The sequence below is a fragment of the Ranitomeya imitator genome, chromosome 3 (genome assembly GCF_032444005.1).
Source record: "Ranitomeya imitator isolate aRanImi1 chromosome 3, aRanImi1.pri, whole genome shotgun sequence".
Classification (NCBI taxonomy): Eukaryota; Metazoa; Chordata; class Amphibia; order Anura; family Dendrobatidae; genus Ranitomeya; species Ranitomeya imitator.
This window is the reverse complement of record NC_091284.1, coordinates 463,897,291-463,909,931: the sequence shown is the minus strand read 5'-3', so window position 1 is coordinate 463,909,931 and position 12,641 is coordinate 463,897,291. Positions and strand designations below refer to the sequence as shown.

The 12,641-nt window shown below is 43.6% G+C and overlaps 1 protein-coding gene across 1 annotated transcript in view; it reads left to right on the top strand.

Moving 5' to 3' along the window:
* LOC138671660 (uncharacterized) overlaps positions 1-12,641 on the top strand; it is a 967,572-nt gene that overhangs the window by 160,724 nt on the left and 794,207 nt on the right. The window contains exons 26-28 of the mRNA XM_069759831.1: positions 7,141-7,352; positions 11,424-11,643; positions 12,167-12,320. Of these exons, the coding sequence (XP_069615932.1) occupies positions 7,141-7,352; positions 11,424-11,643; positions 12,167-12,320 (586 nt within the window). The remainder of the gene's footprint in view (positions 1-7,140; positions 7,353-11,423; positions 11,644-12,166; positions 12,321-12,641) is intronic.

The window sequence follows — 12,641 nt, the reverse complement described above, 5'->3', positions numbered from 1 at the left end:
TACATAGTTTTGTATCATCTGCAAATATCGATATTTTACTGTGTAAACCTTCTACCAGATCATTAATGAATATGTTGAAGAGAACAGGTCCCAATACTGACCCCTGCGGTACCCCACTGGTCACAGCGACCCAGTTAGAGACTATACCATTTATAACCACCCTCTGCTTTCTATCACTAAGCCAGTTACTAACCCATTTACACACAATTTCCCCCAGACCAAGCATTCTCATTTTGTGTACCAACCTCTTGTGCAGCACGGTATCAAACACTTTGGAAAAATCGAGATATACCATGTCCAATGACTCACCGTGGTCCAGCCTATAGCTTACCTCTTCATAAAAACTGATTAGATTGGTTTGACAGGAGCGATTTCTCATAAACCCATGCTGATATGGAGTTAAACAGTTATTCTCATTGAGATAATCCAGAATAACATCCCTCAGAAACCCTTCAAATATTTTACCAACAATAGAGGTTAGACTTACTGGCCTATAATTTCCAGGTTCACTTTTAGAGCCCTTTTTGAATATTGGCACCACATTTGCTATGCGCCAATCCTGCGGAACAGACCCTGTCGCTATAGAGTCCCTAAAAATAAGGAATAATGGTTTATCTATTACATTACTTAGTTCTCTTAGTACTCGTGGGTGTATGCCATCCGGACCCGGAGATTTATCTATTTTAATCTTATTTAGCCGGTTTCGCACCTCTTCTTGGGTTAGATTGGTGACCCTTAATATAGGGTTTTCATTGTTTCTTGGGATTTCACCTAGCATTTCATTTTCCAACGTGAATACCGTGGAGAAGAAGGTGTTTAATATGTTAGCTTTTTCCTCGTCATCTACAACCATTCTTTCCTCACTATTTTTTAAGGGGCCTACATTTTCAGTTTTTATTCTTTTACTATTGATATAGTTGAAGAACAGTTTGGGATTAGTTTTACTCTCCTTAGCAATGTGCTTCTCTGTTTCCTTTTTGGCAGCTTTAATTAGTTTTTTAGATAAAGTATTTTTCTCCCTATAGTTTTTTAGAGCTTCAATGGTGCCATCCTGCTTTAGTAGTGCAAATGCTTTCTTTTTACTGTTAATTGCCTGTCTTACTTCTTTGTTTAGCCACATTTGGTTTTTCCTATTTCTAGTCCTTTTATTCCCACAAGGTATAAACCGCTTACACTGCCTATTTAGGATGTTCTTAAACATTTCCCATTTATTATCTGTATTCTTATTTCTGAGGATATTGTCCCAGTCTACCAGATTAAGGGCATCTCTAAGCTGGTCAAACTTTGCCTTCCTAAAGTTCAGTGTTTTTGTGACTCCCTGACAAGTCCCCCTAGTGAAAGACAGGTGAAACTGTACAATATTGTGGTCGCTATTTCCTAGATGCCCAACCACCTGCAGATTTGTTATTCTGTCAGGTCTATTAGATAGTATTAGGTCTAAAAGTGCTGCTCCTCCGGTTGGATTCTGCACCAATTGTGAAAGATAATTTTTCTTGGTTATTAGCAGAAACCTGTTGCCTTTATGGGTTTCACAGGTTTCTGTTTCCCAGTTAATATCCGGGTAGTTAAAGTCCCCCATAACCAGGACCTCATTATGGGTTGCAGCTTCATCTATCTGCTTTAGAAGTAGACTTTCCATGCTTTCTGTTATATTTGGGGGTTTGTAACAGACCCCAATGAGAATTTTGTTACCATTTTTCCCTCCATGAATTTCGACCCATATGGACTCGACATCCTCATTTCCTTCGCTAATATCCTCCCTTAAAGTGGACTTTAGACAAGACTTTACATAGAGACAAACCCCTCCTCCTCTCCGATTTTTACGATCCTTTCTAAACAGACTGTAACCCTGTAAGTTAACTGCCCAGTCATAGCTTTCATCTAACCATGTCTCGGTTATTCCCACTATGTCAAAGTTACCTGTAGATATTTCTGCTTCTAGTTCTTCCATCTTGTTTGTCAGGCTTCTGGCGTTTGCGAGCATGCAGTTTAGAGGATTTTGTTTTGTTCCAATCTCCTCGCTGTGGATTGTTTTAGAAATGTTCTTACCTCCCTTCTGAGTATGTTTTCCTGGATCTTCTTTGTTCACGTCTAATGTTTTTCTTCCTGTCCCCTCTTCTTCTAGTTTAACGCCCTCCTGATGAGTGTAGCGAGTCTTCTGGCGAATGTGTGTTTCCCAGGTTTGTTGAGGTGTAGTCCGTCTCTGGCGAGGAGTCCATCGTACAAGTAATTCACACCGTGGTCCAGGAATCCGAATCCTTGTTGTCTGCACCATCGTCTTAGCCAGTTGTTTGCATCAAGGATCCTGTTCCATCTCCTGGTGCCATGCCCGTCTACTGGAAGGATAGAAGAAAAAACTACCTGTGCATCCAGTTCCTTTACTTTCTTCCCCAACTCTTCAAAGTCTTTGCAGATTGTCGGTAGGTCCTTCCTTGCCGTGTCATTGGTGCCAACATGTATCAGAAGAAATGGGTGGACGTCCTTGGAGCTGAAGAGCTTTGGTATCCTATCGGTCACATCCTTGATCATCGCACCTGGAAGGCAGCATACTTCTCTTGCAGTTATGTCCGGTCTGCAGATGGCTGCTTCTGTGCCTCTCAGTAGTGAGTCTCCCACCACCACCACTCTTCGTTGCTTCTTGGCTGTACTTTTTGCTGTCACTTGTTGCTGTGTGCCCTTTTCTTTTTTGCTTGCTGGTATTGCTTCATCCTTAGGTGTGCCATCTTCATCCTCAACAAAGATTTGATATCGGTTCTTCAGTTGTGTGGTTGGTGATTTCTCCATGGTCTTCTTGCTTCTTTTGGTCACATGCTTCCACTCATCTGCTTTTGGAGGTTCTCTGACACTTTTTTCACGTTCTGTGACCAGTAGAGATGCTTCTGTTCTGTCTAGAAAGTCTTCATTCTCTTTGATGAGTTTCAAAGTTGCTATTCTTTCTTCCAGACCCCGCACCTTTTCTTCTAAAAGGGCCACTAGTCTACACTTCTGACAGGTGAAATTTAATTCTTCTTCTGGTCGATCTGTGAACATGTAGCACATGCTGCAGCTCACCATGTAGGTTGTCACATCTGCCATGTTGCTCCTAGATCATGCTGACTTGCTGTGTGTTTTCCTTCTTGTGTAATCTACTCAGCCAAGCTCTCTTGCAATAATGTCCTACAGGCAAAAAAAGCTTGAATCCCTGGTTTGGTGATTCTTTCCAAGCAGCTGGTCCCGGCTGTACCCAACGATCTTCTAGCTTAGGGAGACTCTTCGCTTTTCCCAGAAGGCACCTGGAATATGCAAATTAGCCTCCTCAAGCTTGAATCCCTGGTTTGGTGATTCTTTCCAAGCAGCTGGTCCCAGCTGTACCCAACGATCTTCTAGCTTAAGGAGACTCTTCGCTTTTCCCAGAAGGCACCTGGAATATGCAAATTAGCCTCCTCAAGCTTGAATCCCTGGTTTGGTGATTCTTTCCAAGCAGCTGGTCCCGGCTGTACCCAATGATCTTCTAGCTTAGGGAGACTCTTCGCTTTTCCCAGAAGGCACCTGGAATATGCAAATTAGCCTCCTCAAGCTTGAATCCCTGGTTTGGTGATTCTTTCCAAGCAGCTGGTCCCGGCTGTACCCAACGATCTTCTAGCTTAGGGAGACTCTTCGCTTTTCCCAGAAGGCACCTGGAATATGCAAATTAGCCTCCTCAAGCTTGAATCCCTGGTTTGGTGATTCTTTCCAAGCAGCTGGTCCCGGCTGTACCCAACGATCTTCTAGCTTAGGGAGACTCTTCGCTTTTCCCAGAAGGCACCTGGAATATGCAAATTAGCCTCCTCAAGCTTGAATCCCTGGTTTGGTGATTCTTTCCAAGCAGCTGGTCCCGGCTGTACCCAACGATCTTCTAGCTTAGGGAGACTCTTCGCTTTTCCCAGAAGGCACCTGGAATATGCAAATTAGCCTCCTCAAGCTTGAATCCCTGGTTTGGTGATTCTTTCCAAGCAGCTGGTCCCGGCTGTACCCAACGATCTTCTAGCTTAGGGAGACTCTTCGCTTTTCCCAGAAGGCACCTGGAATATGCAAATTAGCCTCCTCAAGCTTGAATCCCTGGTTTGGTGATTCTTTCCAAGCAGCTGGTCCCGGCTGTACCCAACGATCTTCTAGCTTAGGGAGACTCTTTGCTTTTCCCAGAAGGCACCTGGAATATGCAAATTAGCCTCCTCAAGCTTGAATCCCTGGTTTGGTGATTCTTTCCAAGCAGCTGGTCCCGGCTGTACCCAACGATCTTCTAGCTTAGGGAGACTCTTCGCTTTTCCCAGAAGGCACCTGGAATATGCAAATTAGCCTCCTCAAGCTTGAATCCCTGGTTTGGTGATTCTTTCCAAGCAGCTGGTCCCGGCTGTACCCAACGATCTTCTAGCTTAGGGAGACTCTTCGCTTTTCCCAGAAGGCACCTGGAATATGCAAATTAGCCTCCTCAAGCTTGAATCCCTGGTTTGGTGATTCTTTCCAAGCAGCTGGTCCCGGCTGTACCCAACGATCTTCTAGCTTAGGGAGACTCTTCGCTTTTCCCAGAAGGCACCTGGAATATGCAAATTAGCCTCCTCAAGCTTGAATCCCTGGTTTGGTGATTCTTTCCAAGCAGCTGGTCCCGGCTGTACCCAACGATCTTCTAGCTTAGGGAGACTCTTCGCTTTTCCCAGAAGGCACCTGGAATATGCAAATTAGCCTCCTCAAGCTTGAATCCCCGGTTTTTCTCAAGCTTGAATCCCTGGTTTACCTCTATAAAGTATTGTCATGATGGAAGACCCAGCCACAACTCATCTTCAATTCTTTTACCAAGGGAAGGAAATTTTTTATCAAAATCTCATGATACTTGACCCCCTCCATCCTTCCTTCAATACAGTGCAGTCATCCTGTCCCCTTTGTAGAAAAGCACCCCCAAAGTTCGATGTTTCCCCCACCATGTTTCACTGTTGGGACTGTGTTCTTGCAGTTGTACTTACCCTTCTTCCTCCAAACACAGCGTGTGGAGTTGATATAAAAAAATTCTATTTTGGTCTCATCTCACCTTCTCCCATGCCTCCTCTGGATCCTCTAGATGGTGAACTTCAAACGGGCCAGGACATGTGCTTGCGTGAGCAGGAGGACCTTGCGTGGCCTGCAGTATTTTAATCCATGATGCCATAGTGTGTTACTAACGGTAATGTTTGAGACTGTGGTCCCAGCTCTCTTCGGGTAATGATCAGGTCCTCTCATGTACTTCTGGTCTGATTCCTGACCTTTCTCAGAATAATCATCCTTATCCCACAAGGCAAGATCTGGCATGAAGCTCCAGACCGAGAAAAATTGATCATCTTGTGTTTCTTTCATTTTCTAATATTTGTACCAACAGTTGTTGCCTTTTCACCAAGCTGCTTGCCTATTGTACTGTAGCCCATCCCAGCCTTATGCAGGTCTACAATTTTCTATCTGGTGTTCTTAGACAGTTCTTTGGTCTTAGTCATGATGGAGCGGTTGGAGTGTGATTGATTGTGGGTGGACAGATGTCTTTTATACAGGTAACAAGTTCAAACATTTGCAATTAATACAGGTAATGAGGATAGATTAGGAGGGCTTCTTAAATAAAAATTAACAGATCTGTGAGCCAGAATTATTGCTGGTTGGTGGATTATCAAATACTTATTTCATGCAATAAAATGCAATTTAATTATTTAAAAATCATACAATGTGATTTTCTGGCTTTTATTTTTAGATTCTGTCTCTCACAGTTGAAGCGTACCTATGATACAAATTGCATACCTCTCCATTCTTTGTAGATGGAATACTTATTTTCCCCACTGTATACACTGTGAATCAGATAAATAAATAGTACCTTTAATAGCCACATACGGTGACTTGTGGAAGTATTCACCCCTGGCTTTTTATCTATTTTCCTACCTTACAACCTGTGTTTAAATATTTTTATAATCTGATTTGTGTGGGATGCATTAGCACTAAATAGTAAAGAGAGTTGCTGACGTGAGAGAAATGTAGGCATAAATTAAGTTTTTTGCTATGAAGCCCCTAGAAGTTTCTAATGCAAGAAATTACCTTCAAACGTCACATGCTTTTCCTACATGTGAATGGAAGTCCACCTGTGTGCAATCTAAGTGTCACATGGTCTGTTAGTGCATACACAACTTTTCTGAGTGGTCAAAGAGGCTGCAACACCATTTAGCAAGTGACGCCACTATCCAAACAACACCATGAAGACCAAGGAGATCTCCAAACAAGTAATATTTTTGCAATTCACTGTAGGGTGCCAGATTCTTACATGACTTGATTTTTATGGGATTGGGCCCTTTCTGTGCATCTGAACAGTCTAGGAGTGCAGTATTTCCGCATCATGTTGTACTTATACATCACCAGTATTAAAGAAATTCACTTGCCTCAATTTATTGTAATGCATCTACATGGTGCTATATAAAAAGAGATCATACTTATGGCAGCATCAATTGTGTATACAGTGCACATTGTTTAAAGAAAAGTTCCAACTTTAACCAGATTAGAAATATCTTGAATATCTGTTGCTTATTCTAATGTAATGATGATATTATGTCATTACATGTGGATAATTACTGCTAGCATGTAGGGCTTCAAGGAGTTTCAAGGGTTTTACATTGATGATGCATGTTTAGGGTATTGGCATCTGGATTTTCTTGTGTTAGCTACTTTGAAGGGACCACAGTGCTGTCCCTTTGTTTTTCTGCTCTTCAAGATTTGAAGATCAGTAAATGTCCCCTATACTTAGAATAGACCATTATGGAAAATGCCTAGAAAAAGATATTGTATTAGTCTATGCCTGATGAAGAGACCTGAATAGTCTTGAAAGCTTGCAATTTGTTACCATCTTTTCAGGTAGCCATTAAAAGGTATCAACCACTGAGGATTCCCATATCTAAATAATTTTCTATCTACTGGCTAACACGGTACAAAGATATATATCTTTCCTGGAAAAGAAACTTTTAGCATTTTATATTTTGTTCAAATTTAAGATTGAACAAACGAGAGCTAGTGGTTATATTGTAGCTTAGTATTTAAATATGTTGATGATCCACTTTTTAATTTTACATTTATAATGTCCTTTTACTGCAAGTTTTGCATTTTGACATATGACTTTGTTAATAGGATTTGGAACTTTTTCAACGTAAGCTTGATGTTCTGGGTACTGACATTGAGACTTCTGAGGTGTACCAGTATGAATACACATCACAAGAAGCCTTTAAAACCATTAAGAACTTCAATGCTCGGCTGCAAACTTTGCAAATTGAAGAAAAAGACCTGAAAGAACTACAAGAACTTCTGGAGACTACAGTGGTTGACTTCTCAATTTTAAACAAGTACGTGTTATCTATATTTTTTTGTAGTTGGTTTTCCAAGGTTAAAGAGACCTGTTACCATTTTTTCTGCTTATAAACTACTAGCTATTGAACCCGTTCTACGCCCGGGTGCCGAGCATTTATATTGGTATATGGTCTCCATCCTGGTATGTGCTGCTCCATCCTGCGTCCCCATCCTGTCATGTGCTTCTCCATCCTGCGCGCCCATTCTGTCATGTGCTGCTCCATCCTGCATCCCCATCCTGTCATGTGCTGCTCCCATCCCGCGCCCCCGTTCTGTCATGTGCTGCTCCCATCCTGCGCCCCCGTTCTGTCATGTGCTGCTCCCATCCTGCGCCTCCATTCTGTCATTTGCTGCTCCCATCCTGTCATGTGCTGCTCCCATCCTGCGCCCCCGTTCTGTCATGTGCTGCTTCCATCCTGCGCCCCCATTCTGTCATGTGCTGCTCCCATCCTGCGCCCCCGTTTTGTCATGTGCTGCTCCCATCCTGCGCCCCCGTTCTGTCACGTGCTGCTCCCATCCTGCGCCCCCGTTCTGTCATTTGCTGCTCCCATCCTGTCATGTGCTGCTCCCATCCTGCGCCCCGTTCTGTCATGTGCTGCTGCCATCCAGCACCCCCGTTCTGTCATGTGCTGTTCCCATCCTGCGCCCCCGTTCTGTCATGTGCTGCTCCCATCCTGTGGCACCGTTCTTTAATTTGCTGCTCCTGCTCCCATCCATATGCCCCATACGCTGCTCCATAAGATGCTCCACAGTATATGCCCCATATCAGGTGGTGTAAGTAACAAATAGCTGTGGCATGAGGTGCCACAGCCTCATGCCACAGCAATTTGTTACTTGCGCCACCTGATTCCTTTCCGCCGCCATTTTCTTGGTCCTCCTGCTGGCGGAATCGGCGCCTGCGCAGTCCGCGCTTTCCGGCGCCATTTTCTTGAAGACACACCTGCAGTGTGTCTTCAAGAAAATGGCGCCGGCAGTGTGTCTTCAAGAAAATGGCGCCGGAAAGCGCGGACTGCGCAGGCGCTGATTCCGGCAGCAGGACCAAGAAAATGGCGGCGGAAAGGAATCAGGTGGCGTAAATAACAAATTGCTGTGGCATGAAGTGTCACAGCTTCATGCTACAGCAATTTGTTACTTGCGCCATTCCTTTCCGCCCATTTTCTTCGTCCTCCTGCTGCCGGAATCGGCGCCTGCGCAGTCCGCGCTTTCCGGCGCCATTTTCTTGATGACACACCTTCAGTGTGTCTTCAAGAAAATGGCGCCGGCAGTGTGTCTTCAAGAAAATGGCGCCGGAAAGCGCGGATTGCGCAGGCGCCGATTCCGGCAGCAGGACCAAGAAAATGGCGGCGGAAAGGAATCAGGTGGCGTAAATAACAAATTGCTGTGGCATGAAGTGTCACAGCTTCATGCTACAGCAATTTGTTACTTGCGCCATTCCTTTCCGCCCATTTTCTTCGTCCTCCTGCTGCCGGAATCGGCGCCTGTGCAGTACGCGCTTTCCGGCGCCATTTTCTTGAAGACACACCTGCAGTGGAGCCGGAGTGTCTTCAAGAAAATGGCGCCGGAAAGCGTGGACTGCGCAGGCGCTGATTCCGGCAGCTGGAATCGGCGCCTGCGCAGTCCGCGCTTTCCGGCGCCATTTTCTTGAAGACACACCTGCAGTGGAGCCGGAGTGTGTCTTCAAGAAAATGGCGCCGGAAAGCGCGGACTGCGCAGGCGCCGATTCCGGCAGCAGGAATCGGTGCCTGCGCAGTCCGCGCTTTCCGGCGCCATTTTCTTGAAGACACACTCCGGCTCCTCTGCCTGTGACTGGTCACAGCAGAGGAGCCGGGAGACGGAGCCGCACGCAGCGCTGGAACGGGGAAAGGTGAATATACTTACCCTCCTGGCGGTCCCTGACTCTCCGGTGGAGATCGCGGTATGCGTTCAGTGCTTCCGCATACCGTGATCTCCTGGGAGCGTTACTCTGTGGGGGCCAGACTGCGCCGGCGCTTGCGCCTGCGCAGTCTATAAAGGCTTCGGACAGAGTGACGCTCCCAGCGTTATATTATAGATGCCCATCACCTTTATCGTCATAAGAAAGAGTATTCTGCAACCCCTCAGACCTGCCCCTGCATACCTCAGAAAAAGTGTTTTATACTTGTCCTGCACTGTATGTAAATTGTGCGGTCCGGTCCGTTGGGTGTTTCCAAATTATGACCAAGTCGACTCCGTCCCTTCCAACACCAACTCTTCTCTCTGCATGTGAGTGGATGATGTCTCTCTGTTCCCTACATAGTGCCCAAAGTCTCACAGCTGTGCAGTGAAATCAGAGAGCTCACTGTGCCCTATAGAACAAGTCAGTGATTCCTCTGCGCAGGTGCGAGACTTCAGGCACTACATGGATGACGGGGAAACGTCTTCCACTTACATGCAGTTAGAAGATGCAGCGTTTCAAGAGTCACACAGCAGCAAAGTTTGAAGGGACTGTACCGCACAATTTACAAACAGCACAGCACAAATATAAAACACTTTTTCTGACTTATGCCGGGAACGTGTGAGGATATAAAGGGGTTGCAGGATCCTCATTCTTATGATCTTAAAGGTGATGAGCATAATTTGTAAGTGACAAAACTGGTGGGAGGTTCCCTTTAAAAATAAAATTGGTAGCAGGTGAAAATGTAATAAAATACATTTAAAGAAGGAAAATGTCCTATGAATTAAGGGAAAGAGCATAGTATTTTAGGGGTTGTATAACACAGGGCACCAATGTACCACCATTGCAATGAGGTGTATCCCTCCTAGTGAACCGTTGGCATCTCCTTCAGTTCAGAGCTCAGTGGCCAACAATTAGCAGGGGTGTCAAACTGCATTCCTCGAGGGCTGCAAACAGGTCATGTTTTCAGGATCTCCTTGTACTGCACAGGTGATAATTTAATCACCTACACAAATAATGAGTTGGTGACTAAATTATCACCTGTGCAGTACAAGGAAATCCTGAAAACATGACCTCTTTGCAGCCCTCGAGGAATGCAGTTTGACAGCCCTGCAATTAGCATCCGCTTAATTATGTAAAGATAAAACATGACTTTAAATGAGAATCAATAAAAATTATAAGAATAAAAACATGCCAAAGAAAAATGGGGGAGAAGAGGAGGTAGACACGAGCGAGGGGGTGGACAAAAAAGGACACGGGCTCCTCGATTCAAGCTGTAAAGCTCTTAGTCCTGTAGCCCTGACAATGAGTGTGTCCAAATGATTTGTATATATAGCAAACATATATATATACAAATCATTTGGACACACTCATTGTCAGAACAAAGAGCTTTACAGCTTGAAACGCGTAGACCCATATCCTTTTATCTCCACCGCCCTATCCCATGTCTACCTCCCCTTCTTCCCCATTTTTGCTTGCCATGTTTTTGCTCTCATAATTTAATTTTTTTCTCATTAAAAGTCATGTTTTATCTCTGCATAATTAAGCGGATGCTGGAATTTCCTTGTTTTTCCTCTGCTTCTTGCCCTGCTGCCGGTCTGGAGTCCACACACCGCATTCTTTAGATGGAGGCCTCAATTGTGCTGCTCTCGGAGAGCTGAATAATCTCTCTCCCCATCCCCCTTTTTTTCATTCATACTGCTCCGAAAGGCAACCACCATCAGATTTAAAAAAGTGTTTTAAAATGGATAAAAAGTATTTTTTCCATTTTTAATAAAAACATTTTTATATGATGGTGGTTGCCTTCTGGAGTGCCAGATTACATTGCTCCCTCACTTCTACTAAAATAAAAAAAAAATATTCACCTATCTAATCACTGAAACCTCCAGTGCCGATGCTCAGGTGGTCCCTGACAAACTTTGTTTTCTTCTTTGATGCGATGACATGGCATACATTCACTTTACCTCCGCAGCCAATTGCTGGCCTCAACAGTGATGTTGGCATATATGAATGAGACTTCTGGGGCCAGTGTTTGACCACAGTGTTGCTGTGAACTGCTGTTGTTCTAGACTAAAGATGGGAAAATAGCCTAATGTTAGTGTTTTTTAGTAGTTATCATGAGTATTTCTGCTACTATTTGCTCTATCTGTCACAGCTGTGATGATCTGCTGCAGAAACTCGGTCTTGTATGGCAACATGTCGATTCAATCCTTCAAGAGCTGGACATATGGAAGAAGGAGTTGTGGCAAAATATGAATACAGATGAATTGTACAAAAAAACAACGAAACATCTAATCCTTTTGCAGTCTTTTCCCCGAGAGGTCCAAGAATGGGACGCATACAAGAAAGCCTTGGAAATTGTCAATATCATGCATGTAAGTTGTTTTTTTTCTCTTAAACTTTGTTAATGGAATGTTTTTTTTCTTTGTGAATTCTATGTACTATAAACAATACTTATTTCACTTTTCGCAAATGTTCCAGGGGACGTCTGCCTAATATTGCATAATGTAGCTTTAGTGGTTATCTGAAAATAGTGTAGGGGTGTAGTCTCCGACAGAGTTTATCAGCAGTCAATGACCTTAGAGCAGCCGGAAATGTTATTTATTCCTTTTTTAAGTATGAATTATACCTGGTATTATTGGTCTCTTTTCTATTTCTAATACATCACAGAACAGATAAAAGGCTTTTAATGGCAAGAACTATAATATCTAAATGTCATTCATAACAAAGTGTATGAGAAAGACTCTTATCAGCCGTACTTTTATGTTAACGCCAAGGTAAAATGCTTTCAGTGGTTATTTTTTTTAAGAATAACTTACGGTATTTGAATGTGTTCTTTATTATAGGAATGTTATAAAGTCTATACTGTACAAAAAGCATTTTCCTTTAATATTCTAGATGACCTTGCCATTAATAGAAGACCTTAGTAATCCTGCAATGAGGACAAGACACTGGAACCAACTTCTCCGCCAAACAGGAGGATTGCTTCGCGTTACTGCAGATACTTTAAAGGCGATGACCCTGGGTGATTTACTTTCTATGGACCTACAGAGTATGTTATCCAAATAACTGGTATTTTTGTAAATGAACTTAATGAAAACAAATAGTAAGATATTTTTTTGTGAAAGTGTTTTTGCGAACTTTTTGGTAAGTTGGGCTTCAGGTGATGGCCATTTCATAGTTGTAAATGCTATATTCACAGCCAAACTATAATAAAGACTGCTACTTCATTGCTGGTAGTTGTACACACTAGCAGCGGGCAGTATGTGCCAGGTAAGGGGCATCTGGACGATATCTACAAACTTTAGTAAACTCTCTAGAGGGTTAAAGAGACCCTGTCACCATGAATGTGCTGTCCAATCTGCTGTCATGA